The 23,413-nt window shown below is 47.6% G+C and overlaps 1 protein-coding gene across 6 annotated transcripts in view; it reads left to right on the forward strand.

Annotated features, from left to right (window-relative positions):
* The window catches only part of C17H11orf24 (chromosome 17 C11orf24 homolog), a 139,922-nt gene that overhangs the window by 47,878 nt on the left and 68,631 nt on the right, over window positions 1-23,413 (forward strand). For 2 of the 6 annotated variants that reach the window (XM_029582519.1, XM_029582518.1), the window contains exons 3-5: window positions 4,133-4,279; window positions 7,173-7,234; window positions 22,122-22,238. The exons of 1 other annotated variant lie outside the window; for it this stretch is intronic. In XM_029582519.1, the coding sequence (XP_029438379.1) occupies window positions 4,133-4,279; window positions 7,173-7,234; window positions 22,122-22,238 (326 nt within the window). Of the gene's footprint in view, window positions 1-4,132; window positions 4,280-6,951; window positions 7,235-22,121; window positions 22,239-23,413 lie in introns of those variants that run through there. 3 more of the 6 variants (XM_029582520.1, XM_029582515.1, XM_029582517.1) reach the window with 3 other exon arrangements.

Below are 23,413 nucleotides of genomic sequence, written 5' to 3' on the forward strand. Positions count from 1 at the left end.
CTCAAAAGCAAGAAGGTCCCTTGGTCTGATCACTCACTTATCTCAACCGCATTCTCATTGAACAAACCCTCCACCTCCAAAGGGCCCTCACCATCTTTCCCATACAGAAGATCCTGCTCTACAGAAGACCTCAGCTCCCACCTAGCCTCTCAACTTCCATCCATTGATCTCTCAAACCCGAACACAGCTCTCCGCTCTTGGAAAGCCATCACAGATTCCATAGCCGACAAGCTATGTCCGCTAGCAACCAAAAAATCACTCCCAAACGCCTCCAAAAGACAACCATGGTTCACGGAAGAACTAAGAAAGCTAAAACAAAATCTAAGACAGAAAGAGAGCGACTGGCGCAAATCCCCAAGCACCAATACACGATCCATCTACAAAGCCACCCTCCATCAATACAAGTCAACTACCTCTAAATCCAAAAGGGACTACTATGCATCCAAGATTCACCACTTAATCTTCGACGCAAAAGCCCTCTTCGCCTATGTCTCCAATCTCACCCAAATCATCCCACAGGAGATTCCCAACGACCTAGCACAACCCAAAGCTGAAGAACTTGCTCTTCATTTTCACAACAAAGTCAACAGCCTTCTAACTCATCTGCCTTCTAATCCCACCGACCCTGCTCTTTACCAGTCTCTTCAACAATCATCCCTCAACAACAATGGTCTGGAAACACTTGAACCCATCTCTATCTTAGAGATACAAACTCTTATAAGAAGAATGAAACCTTCCTCCCATCCTTTGGATACTATCCCCACCAAACTGCTCCTGGCCATCCCTGACTCCATCGCTAAAACCTTGTCGGACATCATAAACTGCTCACTCTCCCAAGGACTATATCCTGACGACCTCAAATTGGCCTCCATCAAACCTCTACTCAAGAAACCCAACTTGGATCCTAAAGACCCCAACAACTTCCGTCCTATCGCCAATCTCCCATTCATAGCCAAGATTCTAGAAAAAGTTGTCAATACTCAACTCTCCGAATACATAGAAGAAAACAAAATCCTATTCCAATCACAATACGGATTTCGCAAGTCACTGAACACAGAATCCCTCCTCATCTCCATGTCTGACTTCATATTAATGGGCCTTGACAAAGGCCAATCCTTCCTCTTAATTCTACTGGACCTATCAGCCGCCTTTGATACGGTCAATCATTCCATTCTCACTTCCATTCTGGCTTCTATAGGTATCTCAGGCACAGCTCTCTCATGGTTTAAATCTTTTCTCTCCAACAGAGGCTTCAAGGTTAAGATACAGAACAAAGAATCTTCACGAATGGACGCATCCATAGGTGTCCCCCAGGGCTCCTCACTGTCACCTACACTCTTTAACATTTATCTTTTACCTATCTGCCAACTCCTCTCCAACCTTAACCTCAAACATTTCCTCTACGCCGACGACATCCAGATCGTGATACCCATTAAAGAATCTTACACAAAAACATTGGTTCACTGGGAAAACTGTCTCTTCGAAATTAAACATCTCCTGGCTAACCTAAACCTAGTTTTAAACTCCTCTAAAACAGAACTGCTTCTCATCTCCCCAGATAATAATGCCATCTCTAATCCTCCAACTATCCCAACTACTACACAGGTGAGAGATCTAGGAGTATTAATTGATAACCGGATGAACCTTAAAGCTTACATCAACAGAACCACCAAGGACTGTTTCCACAAACTCCAAGTTCTGAAAAGAATTAGACCACTCTTCCACACTCAGGACTTCAGAACCATTCTACAAGCTATCATTTTTTCTAAGATCGATTACTGTAACTCTATCCTTCTGGGCCTACCTTCCTCCTATACTAGACCCCTCCAGATGTTACAAAACGCTGCGGCAAGATTACTGACAAACTCCAGGAGGAGGGACCATATATCTCCAATCCTAAAAGATCTCCACTGGTTGCCTGTTCACTTTAGAATCCTCTACAAATCTCTTTCCATAATATACAAAACCATCCATCAACACACCCCACTCGACTTACAAGTCCCATTCCAAATTTATAACTCCTCCAGACCAACAAGAGACACACTCAGAGGATCTCTTCAAGTGCCCCCAGCCAAAACTACCAAACACATTACCTTGAGAGATCGGGCCTTTTCAACAGCCGGCCCCCTTCTATGGAACTCCATCCCACCGGACCTTAGACAGGAGCCCAGCCTCCCAACCTTCAGGAAGAGACTTAAGACCTGGCTGTTTAAAAAAGCTTTCCCGGACACCGATTAATTCTATTCAGCCAGATTCTACCACTTCCACATGTAAAAATGTTATTACTAATGTAAATACCTATACCTAATGTTATTCTCTTTCTTTTCTTCTCTCCTCCCAGTTCTATTACCTTGTTATTTGTAACTGCTTCCTTCTACACAAATAGGTTATTGAATTGTTTACTGTACACCCCTGTTATATGTAAACCGGCATGATGTGTTTGCAACATGAATGCCGGTATATAAAAAATTTTAAATAAATAAATAAATAAATTGGTGTGCAATCATCAAACGCACAGCATGGAGAAGATGATGTCCAGCTTCCTGTGACCCCCCCCCCCCCCCCCCATCGACTCTCTATTGGGCCAACGACTCAACAGATATAACTCTGCTCTTTCTTCAAACTGTTGACTGCATATTCATGAAATACAATGTCACTTCAGCTGCTGAGGTTACTAAATTTATCAAAAAAAAAAAAAGGAGTACAATACATTCTATTCAACAACTTATACAGTAATTCTTGATCTTTATTACATATTGTAACACTTCTGGACCATTTCCATATTGATTTCCTATCTTTCTGGAAGCTCGAGCGGACCCTGTGTCCGCTCGGGCAGGATAATGTGGGCCCAGGCCCACTCGGGAGATGTGGCGGCTCGGGGTGGGGGTGGGGAGAGGAGAGAAGGGGCAGGGGGCGAAGCGGGGGTGAGTGCAGGTCGCAGAGAGGTCAGGGGAAAGGGGGGGTGAGGAGAACAGGAGGGGTAGGCAGTGGATGGCTGGGATAGGGGAACAGGTCACGCGACTATGGCAGCGTCGGCACCGATTGGACGGCGGCCAGCGTGGATGAGCGAGGGGGGGGGGGCTGCACGAGGAGCGCGCGTGCAGGCAGAGGAGAGCTTGGGGCGACAGCGCGGCGGTAGCAGCGTATGCGGATTGCTGGCTGCCTTCGATCCGGCATGAGCGGGCTTGCGGGCCGGAGCCCGGAGAGGCGGCAGGGGGGCCGTGTGAGGAGGAGGCGCCGGGAGCGGATTCGGGCGGAGACGTGAGGCAGGTGGAGTTTCGTCGGGGAATGGCTGGGCTGTCGCGGGTGAGCTGGGGGACCGGATAGGGGGGGAGTGGGGAGCCGAGGGAGGCTGGCGAAGGGAGGCGGCAGGGTTGGATGGCGGCAGGGGGTGGGCCATTCCGTCCTGAGCCCGTGGTGGTGTGGCGTGGGGGACTAGTGGCAGGGGTGTGCTGGGCGCTCTGTCCGGTTCCCGGGGGCGAGGAAATGGGGGTGGCATGTGCGGGGGGGACCGGGGGGGTGGAGACCGGGTCCGCGGGCCTGAAGGAGGGATGGGGAGGGGCGGGGGGCGTCTCCTGGGGTGGCTGGGGGCGGCAGGGGGGGGGATAGAAGTGGTGCTGGTGGCCGGGGGAGGGAGGTGTGCGCCGCGCGGTCGGAGGGTGCGGGGGGGGGGGGGGGGTTCGGGAGGTGTGGCAGTGGGGGGTGGAGCGTCTTGCCCGGCCCGCCGGCCCGAGGCGTTTGGGTAATGGGGGGCTGGGCGGGGTAGGGGGTCCAGCTCGCAGGGCGGGCTGGGCGGGGAGGTGGGGGGGTACGGTTCGGGCAGGGTACGGTTCGAGGGGGGGGGGGCGGGGAGGGGGCATGGTAGGGGACGGGGGATGCGGAGGTGGCCGGCTCGCTTGGCAGCACAGGAGGAGGTCTGGTGTTGGCCGGGGTAGCCGGGTTGGCGGGTTGGCGGGCTGGGGTCTGGCCGGCGCGGGTGAAACAGAGGGGACGGGGGAGTGGGGGGCGGTCGGCCGGGTGGGACGCATAGGAGAGGGGGTGCAGGAGGTCCCGGAGGGGGGGGCGGCGCAGGGTTGCGGGTATGGAGGGAGCTCTGGCGCACTCTCCGTCGGTGGCTGTCGTGTCTTTGCAGGCGGCCGATGCAGCGGTAGACCTGGAAGGGCCGGGTTCATCGCGGTTCGAGGTGTGGCCGGGAGTGGCGCCCGGGGCTCCCCAGAGGGGTCGCGTTGTGGCGGGGACGGAGGCAGGAGCGGCGGCGGGGAGGCGACGGCTGCAGCAGGTGAGTTGTTCTTGTCACCAGGCCGGCGTCAGGCGAGCCGATCTGTGAGGGGGGAGGCCTGGGGTGGGGGTGAGCGAGGGCGGAATGACCCGGAGGCGGGGGGACACGGGGGGGGGGGGGGAGGGCGGGACGCAGGGCTTCCCAGGAGGGCCTGCAAGCGAGCGTGGTACTCCTAGTCTGATCTTCCTCCTCGGCGACTTCGTCCTTCGCCTCTGCGGATTTCGGGGTTTCGCCGACGGGGGGTGCAGGGGGGGAGCCGCGGAGCGAGGGGCCCCCGCGTGGGTGGTCTTGACGGCGCTGGGGCGGAGGTGCCGCTTGCTTCGGGGAAGTGGTTTCGGCGCCGGCTTTTCTCGATATTTTCAGCTGCGGGAGGGGCGTTAGGGCAGGAGGAGGGAAGACGAAGCGGGGCGTGAGAGAGCGGGTCGCGGGCGGGCCACAGACGGTGGCACGGCGCTTCCATGTGGATGTGTGAGTGCTTACGGCTGGTGACTGTGGTCTGGCGCTGGGATCCGGCGTAGGACGGGCCGTTGCTGGCGTTCGCGACCGCAATGCTGGTGGCGGGCTAGACGTACGGTCGGCCGCAAGTGGTGTCCGAAGGGGTTTCGGGGTGGGGTCCGTCTGCGAGTGGCGGGGCGGCGGGGTCCTTGCGGAAGGAGGCCCCCGCCGGGGGGGGGGGTCCGGCTAGGCGAGGGGGGGGACGTAGTGCGGTGTGTTGGCGGTATCACTGTGTCACATGTTTCTTCTCGGATTGTACGTTTAGGCACGCCGGCTCCTCCGGCGGTGTGGGACTCCCAACAGTGCGGTGCCACCAGCAGCAGGGTGAGGGGTCCGAGGGCATCTCTGCCGGTCCGGGACCCGGCGAGGGACGGCTTGCACACGGCGGCGATGCCGCTTGGCCTTGCTGTCGTGTTTCCCTGGTTGGGAGTTTGTCCAGGGAGGAGGCGGAGGGGTCGCTACGAGTGAGTTTTTCGGCAGGGTTGGGGATTCGGGGGGCGGTGCGCGGCGTGGGGGGGGGGGTGGAGGGGGTTAATTGTCTTTAGGTTTGCCCCAGGGTCGCCGTGGTTTGGGATGAGCGGCGGACGGAGTTGGCTGGCGGGATAGCGGGCCCGTTGGAGGTTCCTTCCATTCCGGAGTTGTCATTTCCCCTGTGGCGGTAATTCCCAAGCGGGGGATGGGTAAGGTTGGTGGACCCCCAACTTCTGGTTTTCATTGGGGCTGTCAGTGACTGACGGTCTGCTGAGGGAGGTGCGGGCGGTACGGTACGCATCCTTTGATTCGGCGGCGCGCGTGGTGCGGCACTGCGGCCGGGGGATGGGATGGCTATGATGGATGTCGAGTCGGCGTTCCGGTTGCTGCCGGTCCATCCGGGCTGTTTCCGTTTACCGGGGGTTCGCGGTCTGCAGGCGTATTAGTTCGAGAAAGGCCTGCGAGGGGCTGTTCAATCGCGTGTGGCGTTCCGTTAATTTTACAGTGGGTGTGTGCGGGCGAGCTGGCTCCCGGGATATCGTTCAATATCTTGACGATTTGGGTTGTGGGCCTGGCGGCTTCGGGGGAGTGTCAGGGGGTATTGGGTCATTTCCCCAGCGTGGCGGCAGTGTTCGGGTTGGAGGTGACAGAGGGTTCCTGCCTTGACTTGGTCTGAGGGATCGGGCTGGCCTCGGTGGCTATGGTCTCGTAGTTGCCGGCGGACACGGTCGGGCGGGTGGGGGGTCTAGTGCGGGATGCAATGCTTCGTAACAAGCTGTTGCTGGTGGAGCTGCACGAGCCGGCGTTTGGGCAGTCCAGTCCCATGCCTACTCACGATGGGGGCTCTTCGCGGAAGCGGCAGCGTTGGTGAGTTTCGGGGCATTTTCTGGGGTTCGGAGGGGCGGTCGCTTGGCCTGCGGGCTGGGTGGCGGCCGGGACGACAAAAAAAAAACCAAAAAAACAAAACATTACGTTTCTGGAACTGCTTACTATGGTGGTGGCGTGGCGTGTTGGGGGGCTCGGCTGCGGGATGTGCGGGTCGGGTTCTGGTGCGATAGTTGTGGGGTGGGGGGAGGTCTTTACCGAACGGGCGGCGCGTTGCTTATTGGTCTCTGTGATGATGTGGGAGCTGATTACACAACGTACGGGGTTGAATACGTCTGGGCATGTTGATGTGGGTGCTGATTACGCAACGTACGGGGTTGAATACGTCTGTGGGGCACGGCACGTCCCGGGAGTGGCTGACGGCGTGGCCGCCTCTCTTTCTCTGGAGTTTTGGTGCGCCGCAGCCTGGAGCTTGCTGCGGGGTTCACTAGCCCCCTCCACCGGGTTAGGTTACGTGGGGGGTGCAAGGTTTGGGCCGGGTTTATGTCCTCCTTGGATGGGCCAGGAGGCCTGGTGCCGGATGTTGCCCTCGTGCGTTTCCTGGAATGGGCGAGGGGAGAGGGTTTTCGCAGGCGGCATTGGGGGGTTGTTTCTTGTTTCATGCGGGCCCACGGGGGGGGTTCCTTCAAGGCGGTTCGTGGGGCGGGGGGGGGGGGGTAGCCGGCTGGTCGCGGGTGGGGGGGCAGTGGCCGGGCAGGCATCGGCTGCTTACGCAAAGGGGGTCTGCTGTGTTGGGGGAGGCAGTGCTGGGGGTCTGTTTGTCCCCTTATGTTACGGCGCGGTTCAGGTGGTGTTGGCCTTTGCCTGCTGTGCGGCGATCCGGGTGTGGGAAGTGGTGGCCAGGTGGGTGGCCAGTTCAGATTGCCCAGGGTTGCTGGTGTGTCATGCCGAGGGGCTCGGGGGTGATGGGTCCCGAGATCGAACTGGTTTGTCAGGGGTAGTCATCCAGCGAATTGGAAGTTGGAGGTCGCCTGCGTTCCGGGGTTATGTCTGCCCGGGGCCTGGGCTCTGGGGAGTGGTTCTAATGCTTGTCTCCCTGCAGGTGCAGTGACCGCAGGAACGTCCGTGGAGGATGGGACATTCTTACACGTTCTGGGCTCACAGGTACGCCTGCGACGCCCCGACGGGCTTCATCTGGATCTTTCCTGCAGGGGGGATCGGGTGCATTGGTGGGGGCGCAGGGGAAAGTGTGGGATGAGTTAATTCCATGTGGTGGTTCCTTCGGGGGGGGGGGACTGACTGGAGGAAGGGGCCAGACAAGCAATCCATCAGCATCGTCTGGAAGGACGGGCTGGTGGTCTTGTGGTTGCCGACCACCGTCTTGTGTTGGTCCGTCCTGGTCGGGAGGTCAGTTGCACCGGAGCGGGTCATTTGGTGGAGGAGCCGCGCTGAGGCCAGTCAGCGGAGGGGGGCATGGTTGGCCCGGATGGGGGGCGGCTTCAATGCCATGAGTGGTCGGGGGGACCAGTGGCGGGGCGGTTGGGCAGGGTGGAGGTCCCCCAGTACGTTCGGGGGATGGATCTCTTCCTGATTTCCTGGAGGACATATGTCCGTTGTTGTGAGGCCGCATCTTTGGGGGGTCACGGGCATTATATGCCCGTGTCTTTGGCAGATGGCCCGAGCCATAATAGTTAGGTGTTTGGTTGATTGTTAAACGGGGTTTCAGCGAAAGGATGGTGTGACAACTGAGGGGGCCTGTTGTCGAGACGGAGCTCCTTGCCGGAAAGCGGCGGGAGACAGCCGGCCGGACTCCTTGCAGGCTGGTGGCGGGAGTCCACCCGGGTTTGGCTCCTTGCAAGCAGGTGGTGGGAGTCGGAACCCGGTGGGGGGGGTGCCGGATCATTGAGCCAGAGGCTGGTAGTGACTATTCCTGCCGGGGGAACGGCGGATGGTCAGGGGGGTTGAAAGCTGAAACCGCATTTGTTAATATGTTATGCATGGCTCAGGCCCTCATGTCAATAAAGCTGCGGCCTTATTTACCCAAACTATGAGTCATGTGATTCTTGGAATGTGAATGGCTAGGAGAGAACGAGTGAGGTCCTGGATGCCCATATTATGATTAAATTCACTCCCCAAATCTGAATTCCACATTTGAATCAAGTTATTTGAGGTACCTTTCCCACATACAGCACATCTAAATATTTTATAAAACTTAACAATGACCCAAGGGCTCACTATCCTCACTCATAACAGATTAAGAAGGCCATTAGCTCTGCTGTTTTGCTGGCATTGCAAGATCTGGCTTTGCAAATATAGCAGTTCAGAGTCCATGCAAACTCTAGGCAACCATCTGAACTCCATACAGGCTGTGAGCACTTTGGCTCACCCATCGCTCGTTGTATTGACACCACTCAAGGTGCAGATTTCCCCAGTGCAATAATCTGTGACCATGTTGTCAGGTGTATGCCCCTCTCCACCATCATGTTACAATGAAAACACTAAGACTTTGCAGAGTGTTCCTGAACCAGTATCAAATCATTTTCGAACTGCAATCTGGGTGCTTCCCATCTGACAGGGCTAATCTCCCTCATCACCTGCCAGGCGCTGGCCTGGACATCCTCATTATGGGAGAGAAATGACATAATATTGAATGACCTAGCAGAATTCTTAGAACACTTCCATAGGGTCTTGAATAACCGAGCAGGTCCCCTTCTGCTGCGGCTGACCTCCTGCGTCTCTGCCAAGGGTCTCAGATGGTGGGGCGTTATGCCATTCAGTTTTGCATGGACTACGAAGCTATGATGGAATGAAGAGAGCTTATCTACCAATTTCTGACAGGGCCTGGCCTCCCACATCAAAGATGAACTCAATGGAAGGGAGATTCCCATTTCCTTTTGATATACTGATCTCCCTCTGTACCAAGATTAACATTTGTTTCCAAGAGAGGTCTTGGAAGCATGGTTAATCTCAAGGGATACCATGTTAGGCTCCCAGATTTCAGCGCCTACTATTGATTCTGGTATAAGATCCAACCTTTGTATCCGTTCTTGGCTGATATGAGGAAAGACACAGACACTGGCTCTGGAATCTGTGTCTTCATTGTGCTATCTCTGGCACTGTCTAAACTTATCCAGTATGTTACGTTTAGCAGCTCACTGGACATCCCCACAAGCCATTACACTCACTCTGAAGACCTGGGCCCCTCCTTTGCAGCAGATGCTGTCAGCCTTCCATTGCGCAACAGGATTTATTTATTTATTTATTTATTTATTTATTATTTTTATTATACCGAGTTTCATGATCGGAATCACATCAACCCGGTTTACAATTAACAATGTGAGTAAAGACAAAAGTAACAAAGTAAAGAACATTTCCCAATACAACAACAAATATAGTATGAAACTTAACAAATATTATAACAATATTTTGGATGTGAGAAAGTTACAAAAAACATGGAAAAATAACTTGGATATGAAAGGGGAGGAATTGTAGAACGACTATTAGCATTTTAACCAGCTGCACCCGGAATGCACCAGGATGCACCCGGAACCACCATCTCCAGCCTCTTGCTTAGGTGCGTGCACCCAACGGCTCAATACTTGAACGGCTTGCAGAGGGGAAAAGATCACAGTGCCCACGGATGACATAATCACTTAGCCCTATAAAAGGGCCCTTCAGTCATCTCTCCCTTGCCTCAGCAACAGGTTCCCTACCTTGAGTAGTTTGTGTTGCAGGCGTTCCTGCATCCAATCTTGCCTAATCTCTCCAGTCTGCCCCGCCTCATCTTATTCAGTCTCCTTCGGACTGATCACTGGCCTTTGACTCCTTGCCTGGACTGACCTCTATCTGATTCAGCCTACAAGAGACTATTGCCGAAGTCCTGCCAGACCCCAGAACCCAAAGACTCAACTTGTAGGGAAAGAGGCTGGTATAGGTGAAGCCTTAGACTAGTCTCTTGCCAGCCTCTGCCAGCTGTTGGTGAGAGCCTACAAGGTTTGCCCTCTGGACACTGCCAACCTCACTACAACCACAGTCATTACAAGATAAGATCACAACAGTTTACAAAGTCATCTTTCAGTTTCAGGTTCAACATTCCCATTGGCATCATTTGTATTCTGGATTAATACAAACAGCTAATACATGGTCTAGGTTATATTCATGCATAATCTAGTTCCATGCATTATTTAGTTTCTTACAATTATAAACACCTATTCTAGGTCAACACAACAGCATCATGTATGAGTTAATTAAGGTGCTATTTCATTCCATTATCCTATATGTCATACTCAGAATGTAGTCTTTTTACTTTACATTGTTCAAATCTTTTTGCTCAGTTTAATACAATTGTCTAAAGATCCAATTAGTGACGTTATCAATTTATTGGCTATTACTTTTTCTATTATCAGACGTAATGACTCTGGGAGAGAGTTCTATAACTTGGAGATATATATATATATATAGGGTGTGAGCACACGCTCACACCCCACACACACGTGACCAATGTTTGCGATTCACACACCCTCCGAGCAGACACAAATCCACCCTCCTCACACCCCCCCGCACACATGCCAATTGTACTTATTTCACACACCCTCAAAAAACACACAAAAACCCACTAAATACCAGCATGCTACACCGGGAGGCCACTCACATGCCACATGTTTGCAATTCTCACACCCTACGAACTCACACACAAACACCCTCCTCACACCCCTCACGCACATGACTTTTCTACTTACTGCCTTCAACCTCCGAACGCACGGAAAACTGCAGAATACTTCGGGCTGCTCCAGCGGGGGAGGGGCAACACCGCTCCGGGACACATCGCATACACTACGGCTGTCGGCTGCCAGCAATCAAAATGGCGCCGACGGCTCTTTCCCTTACTAGGACACTCGGGAACGCCAATAGCGGCAGTAGCCCATGTGACATAGTAAGGGCGAGGGCCCGTCGATGCCATTTTCTGAACTGGCAACCAGCGCACCTTCACCCTTACTATCTGAGTGAGACGACCGCTCCCATTGCTCCACCTCGAGGGCCCAGCGCCAATACTTCCATGCCGGAACGAATGCCCGCTCCACCGACTACCATTTTTGAAAGGTATCGTCGGGCCTGCAGCAGGGGGGCCAGGGGGCAGTTCCGAAAATATGCAACTCTTGTGGGTTAGTCTATTTCGCCGACCTGGGGGGGGAAGGGAGGGTGGGGGAGGCTTATATAAACACAACGTTTCTGTGGGGATTACTTTGGAGTGCAAAGGGGGAGGGCACACACAAACACATACACAAAATGTGCACCATCTCCGAAAAGTTACAAAACAGCCCTCACCAGGTGGGGAGACACTGAGGTGACAGTGAGGGGAGGGAGAATGAGGAGGGAGGTAACTGTCAGGGGAGGAAGAATGAGGGGAGAGGTGAGTGTGAGGGGACAGAGTTGGAGTGGGGACAGGGGAGGGAAGGGGGGGGGGGGGGAGTGACCAAGGGGGAAGAGAGGATGAGTGACAGCTAAATGAGCAAGGGGAAGGGGCAGGGAGGGCAAAGAATCTGACTCAGCCACTGCAACGCGTGGCAGGGGTCTGCTAGTAATATATAAAACTTATCAAATAATGCTTTCTCATAAAAACAGAATATATATAATTTGAGAGCATAGCAGTAAATGTGCAAGAATGTACTAATATTGAGTAACATACATAGTGTAAATATAGGCAACCATGTTGCTGGATCTGTCTGGTAAGCTGCAGTCCTAGTGGAAATGCAGGTGCTCATGTAACTTGGTTTGGCAGGCTATATACTCGTCATGTCGACAGGTGTGGCAGATTGATAGAGGCAGGATACCTTCCAGAAAGGCCACAGGGAGCTAAGAGGCCAGATGTTCATGCAATGACCACACTAGTCTCGATGGCTTTTTGGATTATTTAGGAGCTTTGTGGTTAGACATAAGAAGGTAGAGTTGATAGATGTGAACTGTATGGTGGTTTCCCCAGGATAGTAGCATACAAATGAGATGATAAAAACTGTTCTAGATAAATCTTGATATTTTACAAGTGGTCACACCTTATGGCTGGCAGCTGCGACATCTCATCAGTGTAGACAGGATTGAATAGACTGACTAGATGGGGAAAAATGGTCTTTTCTGCTGTCATCTATGATGTTGCTAATGAGATGGCAGTCTCATTGCTTTCAAAGCCAAGATATCTGGTTTGATAGCTATAACTTTAGTTCTGGTTCTGTGTGCAGTATACTCTGGTACCCTTTATTTCAGCAGTTCTTTCCTTCTGTAAAAAAAGGGGCCGCTACTCACATGCAGGATGCATGGGGGTTTATTTTGAGGGATCACAGGGCAAATCAAGCCAGTGGAGGAAAAAGGTGCTAGTATTCAGTACACACAAGTCTCTTTTGAAAAAAAGCCTTGCTTTTCAATACCTAAAGTAAGAGTAGTGGAAGCAATAATCAAGAAATTTAAAACTTGTAGCAAGTCAGGTGTTAGATGGCTGGTGCAGTTTCATTGACTTCAAAGCCAGGATATCTGGTTGGATAGATTTAAAGTTAAAGTTTTCATCAAGTTCCACACCAGTCTACTCCAGTATTTTGATTTCAGCAAAAAAATTGCAGAGAATTTACTTTCACAGGAGTATATTGTGGCAAAAGGCATCAGGTACTTTACTGCCTTGTCAGATAGTTACATAGGAATGATGGCAGAAAAGGACAAAACTGTCCATCCATTATGCCCAGCAAGTTTATGGTAGTATTTGCCACACCATACAGGTCACCTCCATACTTCTCAGTTTCTCAGACTGTAAAAGTCAGGGTCCTTGTTTATTGCTGAGTCCAATTCCCTGCTATCTCTTGTCTGAGTAGAGAGCAGTGTTGGAGTTGCAACAAAGGTATCGGGCGTATTGATTAAGGATAGTAACAGCCACATCAGCAAGTTACCCCGTGGTTATTTGTTTCCTCAGACCATAAAAGTCAGGGTCCTTGTTGGTTGCTGTCTGAATCCAATTCCTCTCTTCCCCCTGCTGTTGAAGCAGGGAGTAATGGAGTTGCATCAACAATATGAAGGTTTATTGGTTAAGGGTAGTAACTGACACACCAGCAAGTTACCCCCATGCACTTTGTCTTCATTTCCATCCTATGGTATTTATCCCATGCCCCTTTGAATTCTTTCACTTTGTTTTCACCACCTCCTCCAGAGGGGCATTCCAGGCATCCATCACTCTCTCCGTGAAGAAATATTTCCTGATATTGGTTCTGAGTTGTCCTCCCTGGAATTTAATTTCGTGATCTACTAGTTCTATTGATTTTTCAGCCGAAAAGGTTTGATTGTACATTAAAACCTTTCCAGTATCTGAAAGCTATATATCATATATCCCCTGCACCTCCTTTCCTCCAGGGTATACATATTTAGGTCCTTCAATATCTCCTCAAAAGTAATTTGGATACCCCCCACCATTTTTGTTGCCCTTCTCTGGACCGCTTCCATCCCGTCTTTGTCTTTTTTGAGAACTGAACACAGGTAAGGCTTCACCAAGGACCTGTACAAAGGCATTATCACCTCCTTTTTCTTACTGGTTATTTTCTCTCTATGCAGCCCAGCATTCTTCTGGCTTTAGCTATTGCCTTGTCTCATTTCTTCGCTGCCTTCAGATTGCTAGATAATATTACCTCAAGATCCCTCTCTTGGAGGGATCTTGAGGTCCTCCCCCATCACATACTGCCCTTTTGGATTCCCGCACCCCAGATTCATGACTCTGCACTTCTTGGCATTGAATCCCAGCTGCCATATCTTTGACCAACATTCAAGCTTCCTTAAATCTCATCTTTCTGTCTACTCCTTTCAGTGTGTCCACTCTATTGCAGATCTTAGTATCTTCCACAAATAGTAAAGTTTGTCTTTCTAGCCCTTTCACAATGTCGCTCACAAAGATTTTGAACAGAACCGCTCCTGACACCGATCCTTGCGGTATGTCACTTAACTCTGTTTTCTCATCATAGTAGATTCCATTTACCGTTGCAATCTGTCTTCTGTCAACCAGTTAGAAATCCACTCCACCACCTTGGCACTCTCTCCCAAGCCTCTCATTTTATTCACAAGCCTCCTATGCGGGAACGTATAAAAAGCTTTGCTGAAATCCAAGTAGATCACATTGAGTGCTCTTCCTCTCTCCAGTTCTTTAGTCACCCAATCCAAAATATCAATCAGATTTGTCTGATAGCACCTTCCCGTGGTGAATCCATGCTGTCTAGGGTCCAGCAATCCTCCTGACTGTAGATAGTTCACTATCCTTTCCTTCAGCAGTCTCTCCATTAATTTTCCCACCACAGAGGTGAGGCTGACTGGCCTGTAGTTTCCAGCCTCCTCTCTGCTACCACTCTTATGAAGCGAGACCACCACTGCTCTTCTCCAGTCACTCTGCACCACTCCAGGAATCTATTGAACAGTTCATGCAGGGGACCCGCCAGCACGTCTGAGCTCCCTCAATATCCTGGGATGAACCTCCTCAGGCCAATGGTCTTGTCCACTTTTACTTAGCTCTTCCCATATATTTTCTTCTGTAAATGGAGTTTAATCTACCACATTCCCATCTACTGTCTTGTCAGTCAGGGTATTCAGAATGAACTTGTAACCAGAAGTCATTCAGGTGGCTTTGTTTGAATATCAACTTTAAAGAGTCACATGAAAGCTCTGTTAGACTGTCTTGCTCTTTTGATGTCAAATTTGTGGGTAGTTCACAATCTGTTAACAATTGGTTTCTAATCCACTTATTTTTAAACTCGGTGACAGGAAAGTACTCGTGCAGATGTTCTCTGATATCTTTTACCTTTTCTGGAAGTTGCAGTTCTAATGTTTCAAGAAAATCCAGAAGACTTGGGAATGATTCAAAGTTTGACTGAGCAAGACAATGAGACCACAGTTCTAATTTCTTGATCACTGTTTCCACTTTGTCCTCAGTTTGGAAGAGAATCATGGCTTTTCCCTGCATGCTTAAGTTGAGCTCATTTAGGTGACTGATAATATTAGTCAAGTAGGCTAATCTTGATAACCAGGAAAAATCGCTGAAGCAATCTGAATACTGAAACCTGAAGTCTGTTCTCAAACCCGCTGACAGCCATGGAAACTGGACGCTGGCAAAATTGAGCGTCCGGTTTTCAAGCCGCGAGCTGATTTTACATTTTATTTTTTTAATTAATTTTTACTTTTAGGACCTCAGACTTAATATCGCCATATTAAGTCGGAGGGTGTACAGAAAAGAAGTTTTTACTGCTTTTCTGTACACTTCCTCGGTGCCGGCAGAAATTAACGCCTACCTTTTGGGTAGGCGCTAATTTCTGAAAGTAAAATGTGCGGCTTGGCTGCACATTTTACTTTCTGTATCTCGCAGGAATAACTAATAGGGCCATCAACATGCATTTCGGGGGGTGGGGGGGTTGGACGTGCATTTGACGCGCTATTACCCCTTACTGAATAAGGGGTAGAGCTATCGCATCTAAAACACATGTCCAAACACGGGGTAACAGTGCGCTCCACCAGAGCGCACTGTACTGTATCGGCCTGATAGTTGTTACTGATCATTACCCATCTCATCACTCAGAGCAGCAAATATTTGTGAATTCAAAGGACTGGCTATGATGAAAATAACTGTTCTCACAGATTCTTCCAAAACAGTCTTCAAATCAGCAGGGAATTTTTTTTTTTTTTTTTTAAATAGCTAATAATGCCTCTTTGTGGATGCTACAGTGTGTTGATTTGGCTGAAGGAACACAAGCTTTAATTCGGGCAACAACTCCAGTGTGTTGTCCTATTAAAGCATGAGCCCCATTTGTGCTAATTCCAACATATTTTGACCAATCCATTCCATTTTCTTATATGAAATTTTTCAGAACCTCAAAAATAGCCTCTGCTGTTGCATGGTTAGGCACTGACTTGCAAAACTTGGTCAGAACACTCACTCATAAATGCCCTTCTCTCTATAAAGTCCCCAACTACACACAACCCATCGCATAGTAACACCATTGTCTTTAGAAAACCCTTCTCCACAGAGGATCTGATCTCTTCCCTCTCCAACTCTCAACAATCTAGACTGCACTACCCCTGATGTAGCACTAGCTTCATGGAATATCCTCACTAATAACATTGCCAATGAAATATGTCCTCCCATTAGCAGAGAGCTGCACAAAAAACTAAAAAACCCTGATATACCCCCGATCTAAAAAGAATGAAAATTGATCTCAGACAAAGAGAGAATCTGGCGCAAAGATCCCAAGCCTCCATATATAAATCTGCTCTTCACAATTACAGACACTCCACACTCAAGATTAAACGTGACTATTATGCAACTAAAATACATGACTACAAGTTCAATGCTAAAGCTCTATTTTCTTACGTTGCAGACCTCACTAAATCTGCCCCCACCCCCCCCATCACTGACAAGCCAATAGTAAAAGTGAAGAACTCGCCCACTTCTTTCACGACAAAATAGCAAATATCCTTCTCGTTTCCCTACCACCTCCACATCCCTAAAACCCACTCCCAAAAATTGCCAACGCCAACCTTGATTCCCTCTATCTTACTTCATCTAAGGAAATGAATCTATACTTTAAAAAAAATCAAACCATCAACTCACCCCCTCTGATACTATCCCTATCAAAGCACTGTTAACTATTCCAAATATCATCGCCAAACCCTTAGCTGATATAATTAATTGCTCTCTCTCCTTTGGCAAAGTCCCAGACACGCTAAAACACGCTGTGGTCAAACCACTCCTCAAAAAAACCCACCCTTGACCCTAATGATCCATCCAACTACCGTCCTATCTCTAACCTTCCCTTTATAGCCAAAATTATGGAAAAGGTGGTTAACTCCCAGCTCTCAGATTACCTTGACTATCATAATATACTTCACCCGTCCCAATTCGGTTTTCATAAGCATTTCAACACGGAAACTCTCTTACTCGCCCTCACAGACACCCTCCTCAAAGGCCTAGATCAAGGATAATGTTATATCCTAGCCCTCCTTGATATCTCTTTAGCATTTGACACTATAAGCCACAACCTCCCCCTTTCTCGTCTATCTGACATAGGCATTTCAGATTCAGCCCATCTCTGGTTTAAATCCTACCTGGCCAATAGACAATACACTGTAAAAATAGGAAATTCTGAATCCTCACATTCTTCTCACCCAAGGTGTCCCACAAGGCTCTTCACTTTCCTCCACCCTTTTCAATATATATCTTTTGCTCCTCTGCCAACTCCTCTCTGATCTTGGCCTCAAATTTTTCATATACGCTGATGATGTCCAATTTCTCATACCAATCCAAGAATCCATCACCAAATCTCTAAAATTTTGGAAGAACTGTCTCTCCTCCATAAACACTCTCCTCACAAATCTCCACCTAGCCCTTAACACTACAAAAACAGAACTGCTTTTCATATCTAATCACCAGAACCCTAAGCCTTCCCTCTCAGGCAACCCCCTCATTCAGCTTGATCTCTACACAGCCCTTTGTACGTGATCTCGGCATATTGATTGACCAGCAATTGAATTTAAAAAAACATATTAACACAGTCCTAAAAGAAGGTTTCACATGACTTCCACACAATCATACAAGCGACCATCTGCCCAAAAATGGATTACTGCAACTCTCTACTTCTAGGCCTCCCGTACTCCACCATCAAACCGCTTCAAATGTTGCAGAATGCGGTAGCTAGAATTCTCACAAACTCCCGCAAATCCAACCACATAACCCCTGTCCTCAAAGAACTTCATTGGCTCCCCATACCCTCACGTATCCTTTAAAAAAAACCTCTTACCATTATCCACAAAACCATCTACAACCACAATTCCAATTGGGTTGAAGAGCCACTCCGTTTCATCCACTCCAACCTCCCCACCAGAACAACCCACAAAGGTACCCTTCACACCCTGTCCCTCAAAAATGCACATCTCACTTCCACAAGGGAGCGAGCTCTCTTTGTTGCGGGTCCCACCCATTTGAACTCTCTACCCACTGAACTCAGTCTTGAGCCCTGCTCCTTCAAATTCAAGAAAAAGCTAAAGACCTGGCTCTTTAAACAGGCATATCCAGCACAGGTCGCCCCGCTTTTCCTGCCAGTCATTTTACCTTGTTATATATTCGCCAACCTTGACTACTGCAATGCCCTACTACTTGGCCTACCACTTGCAACCATCTGTCTACTCCAAATACTACAGAACACAGCCATTAGAATCCTAACAGGAATAAAATAACATGAACACATTACTCCAACTCTCATATCACTACACTGGCTCCCCATAAAATACCGAATAGACTACAAAGTACTAACAATTCTGCATAAATTTAATCATGCGACAACAAACCAATTGGCTAAACAAAACCATCGAACTCCACGCTCCAAAACAGGACTTACGTTCAACGAATAAAGGCCTCCTCAAAATCCCTCACGCCAGAACCACACAACTAAACACAACCCGCAAGAGAGCCATATCCATCGCCAGCCCCACACTATGGAACTCACTCCCAATCGAAATAAGAACTCAACCCAACATAAAAACCTTCAAAAAAGAGTTGAAAACCTGGCTTTTCACTAAGGCCTACTCAAACTCACAAAATCAACTGAACTGCCAGACACCTACACAACTCGACATCAAGAAACACTTTTCAATCCCATGATAAACAACATACCTACTACCATTTGAAGCGTTATGACATTAATTTCAACTAACTGCAAATGTATATCTAACCATATTTTAATTATACCTTAAACCGAGAAAACCTGTTTTACTATCCTACCTATATAACTCATCCCAATTTCAGATCTCCCCTACCATGTAACACCCCCCCTCCTCATGTTTATTAGAACATGTTGTATTAACTAACACACAAATGCCGAAGCTGTAAATTGACATGATGGCAATATGTTGTGGTGATGTTTATCTAACACATTTCCTGATCACTGTAAACTGTTCTGATGGCAAAACCGAATGACGGTATATAAAACACGATAAATAAAAAAAATATTATATTTCATTATTTATTATGTTATTTCACCTGTTTTTTAGAACTAATTAATCACTTGCAATCTATGCCTTTCTCCCTGTTGATTACACCTTCCTTGGTTTTTTTTTTTTTTGTTTTACTCCCTCTCCCCCTCCCCTGTTCTTTGTAATTCTTATAGTTCTATGTAAACCGATATGATGTACCCACAAATACCGGTATAAAAAAGCTGTTAAAATTTAAAAAAAAAACAAAACAGAAAATCCTCCTGCATTTCACCATTAAATTCATACCTGATGAATGTGAGAAGATTTGAGAGATTTGCAATGTCATGGAGTTATCCATTGGCAGATAATAGTAATGACTTTTTTGCATATTCGTAAAATCAGCTGCTTTTCACCTGGTCAGCCATTTCTTCTATCCTGCGTTAAACTGTTATCTGACAATGATATAACATTTATTTGCTTGCAGGTCTTCTCTCCTAGCATGGGATGCACCATTTCCTTTTCATTGGTAATAATAACTCTTTTTTTTTCCAATTGTGTGAGGCTTTTCTTTCTTGGCAATCAGTAAAAACACCCAATAAGATGCTTCCATAGCCTTTGCATTGTCACTGCCTGTGACTATATACAACATTTTTTTTTCTTGCTTTCATTGAGTTCCTTCATTTTCTTTTTTGAAAAACTCAAGTGGCTTGCTCACTGTTTTTGTTTCTAAATGACAATGAAGGCTAGCTGGCTTCAAGCTTTCCTTTGACAGAACTTCATAGTACAAACAGTGTCATGGTTCTTCAGTACCAGTCAAAGTAAATCACAATTTTTAAGTATGTGTCACAGTATTTTTCATTTTTTGTCTGCCTTGCTTCTGCTGCAAAGTGTCAATTGACATTTCATTGTTACTTGGTTCATTTTCACCAGTTTTCCTCTTTAATGAGCCTGTTTTAATCCACTGCTCCATATCTGTTCCTTTCCTGATCACTCTTTATGAGTGTAGTTTTGTGTAACAATCAATGTCTATCTGCTGCTGGAGCAATCTGAAATGCCACAAAATAACGAAATATGTTTTCATATCTTCTGCAGTTAACTTATTTTTCTCTCTATTTTGTGGTCCATTTTCAAAATCCCACAGAGTGGGTGAGAGAACCTGATTATCTTTATCTGCCTTTATTAGCTTCACCTACTGGCAAAATCACATTCCTTTCTCTAGCCCTCCCATCCCTCCCTACCATAATCACCTATCTCTCCCTGTCCCCTTGTACGCCCCATCCAAGAGAGTGAGATTTACAACCCCAATGAGTGAGACTATAGCCCAAAGAGTGAGAGTTTTAAAACACAGACACCATCAGAAATCTGGAAAAATTTGAATTCTGTATTTTTGCATATGAAAGGAACAAAACAAAATGATATTTTAGCTTTCCTTGGTTTTATTTATATTGTAAGTATTTATTTAATCCTATAAGAAAAATGCTAGGTCCTTTTCTCTCCCAATACCAACTTAGTTCCTCCACTTCCCCCTGACCATGGCTTGGTATTTAACAGAACCCATAATTATCCACTTCTTTATCAGAGTTTGAACAGCACTGATTGACATTTTCAAATCTTTGGCTATCCTTTTATATTCTTTTCCTGATTTATAAAGTTAAGCTACTTTTGCTTGCAGATCCTTTGACAGTTCTTTTGCTTTTCCCATGCTTCAGTAACCAGCAAAGTCAGTGCATCCTGGGATGAAATGCCCAAGGGTTTCTCAAGAGCTAAGAAACTCAGACTGTTTATACACAGGCACTAATTACAATCAAAGCAAGCACAGGTGTGGATACCTACCCTTCACTGCATCTCAACTTGAGTGTATATTATCAGACCAAACATTCAATGGTATGCAAAATTTTGAACAGGACATTATACTAAATTTCATCATAATAGGATGGTTCTGTGTGTACCCATCCTAAGTTTCTGCCTAGGGTGGTGTCACAATTCCATCTTATCCAGTCAGTCATCCTTCCAATATTTTTTCCCAGGCCATATGTCGAAGGTGAACAAGCACTGTGCAGTTTGGACTGCAAGAGAGTCTTGGCCTTCTCCCTGGAGCGGACTGAAACCCATAGAAAATCCACCCAACATTGTTTCTTTTGATTCCAACAAACTGGGGATTGTAATTGGCTAGCAGATTGCATCTCCTGTTATGCCCAGGCAGAACTGAATTTGGTGGTCCATGCCGAGACTCACTCTGTCTGAGCCATGGCAGCGTTGGTGACTAACCTAAGATTGGTCTCTCTGAAGGAGATCTACAATGTGGAGTTCTCTTCATACATCAACATCTCACTTCTGTTTGGAAAGTGACTCCTGATGTGATAGTGGATTTGGTCAATCTGTCATGTAGAATTTGAGATGTAAAACCCAACTCCACACCCTCCAAGGGCCCATTTTTGTTCCAGGCTATCTCTCATAGATAAGTTATAAAATGGAAAAAAGGCTGGTTGCCATTGGCATTTTGTTTCCCTTTTTCATTCATGGCAGTCTAGCTAATAATTCATCACATATGAGGACTACCATCCTGGTTCTCTGTTGAGATTACCTGTAACAAGTATTCTCCGAGGACAGCAGGATATCAGTCCTCATGAAACCCACCCACCTCCCCTTGGAGTTGGCTTATCCTTATAGTGCTAAGGAATGGGCTTCCATGTGTATGTGTATTATGGAGTGAGTTCTAGAAACTTTGGCATAATAGTTCCGGGCCAATCTCCGTTGGATGATGTCGCCCACCTATGAGGACTGCTATCATCCGAGAACACCTGTTGGAGATAAGCAGCTTTGTTCTATGTTTTGAAAATGTATTATGTATTTTAAGATTTTGTAAATCTGCCTAGAGTTTTACATGAATTGAGTGGCAATATATACAAAGAAGTAATAAACAAAAAAAATGAACATGAATAAAATGATTAAAAACTAAAATGCAATTAATGACTACTTAGATACCTAATTGTCTGATATTTTATGGCATGGTCATGCCTTATTATACTCTTTTATAAAGTGTCAGAGTGAATTGTTTCTGCTCTTGTGTGTACAGGTAGGCATTCTTGTAATCCGTCAGTTGTTTCAAGAAGCTGCTGTCTGCTTCTCCACTGTCACAGCCTCTGTGTTTGCCAAGAAACTGCAGCTGATGAGACTCCAGAACTGTTGCCAGGTAAGATAATCTTCTCCTAGCTCAGGGGTGAACAGACACATGTGGCATTGTCTGTGGTTCTGATTTCCAAAGTACACAAGTCAGAAAGCCATATTTATCCTCCAGCAATGAAACATGTTTACTGGGAGCCAGATGAAGGAAAATATCTCGTTTTCAACAGGTGTCCAGAAACGCAGGGTTAGTGAGCTGCCCAAGGTCACACAATCAGTAATAGAGGGGGTCTTTAAATTATGTCCCAGGGCTTTCCCTTATGCTTTAATCATTCTACCCCTTCTGTATTCCTTACCCTATCTGGGCAACTAAGGGAAAATAAGGGACCTAACATTCGGGTTCTTTCAGTTCCAATCTTAATATGCACATGTGGGAACTGGAGAAGCACACTCAGAGGCAGGCTGAATGGGAGGGAATACGTAGAGAGGGTCATCATGTGAAATGGAAAGAAGAGGGGATGGGGCAGGCTAAGGTGGAAGGGAAGAAGTACAAAGCCAAGGAGGGAAGCATTCAATGAAAAAGGAGCAAGCCATTGTAAGATAAATTAGACTGTAGAGAAGAGGTTGAGGATGAAGGAAAGAGACAAGGAGGGGGCAGCTGGTGCATGTGGGAATGAGGCTGCTTGTTTTTACTATTTATTTTAATCTTGACATTTTATAATACCAATTTCAGTGATGCAGTGTAGGGTTAATAAGGCAGGCCAAAAGAAAATTGAAAAGAAACATGCAAGAAGCAAAAAAAAAACAAACAAAAGAAAAATGTTTTCAAGTATATTCAAAACAGGATGTCTGTGAGGGAGTTAGTTGGACCACTAGATGACCAAAGGGTAAAATAAAAAGGGCGCTCATGGAAGACCAGGCTATAGCAGAAAAACTAAATGAATGTTTTATGTATTTATTTACATTTATTAATTGCCTCTGAACTACTCAACCACAAACAAGACCTTGCAAATTCACCCTATGGGTCTTAGGTCTTAGGTGGGGACCTCTGCTGAAGAGTTGAAGGTACGAGGAAGAGATCAAGTAGCAGGCAGATGTCCAAGGCAGGCAGAGTTCTAAAATGATTAACGGGCACTGGTCAGTGACAAACGGAGTTCAAGAGGAGTCAAGGAGCAAGCTGAAGTCAGAATTAAATATCTGTCCAGAGGGAAGGCAGGATGGATAGGTAGGCAGGAGTGTGCGGGC

Source organism: Rhinatrema bivittatum, chromosome 17, assembly GCF_901001135.1.
Source record: "Rhinatrema bivittatum chromosome 17, aRhiBiv1.1, whole genome shotgun sequence".
In the NCBI taxonomy this organism is placed as follows: domain Eukaryota; kingdom Metazoa; phylum Chordata; class Amphibia; order Gymnophiona; family Rhinatrematidae; genus Rhinatrema; species Rhinatrema bivittatum.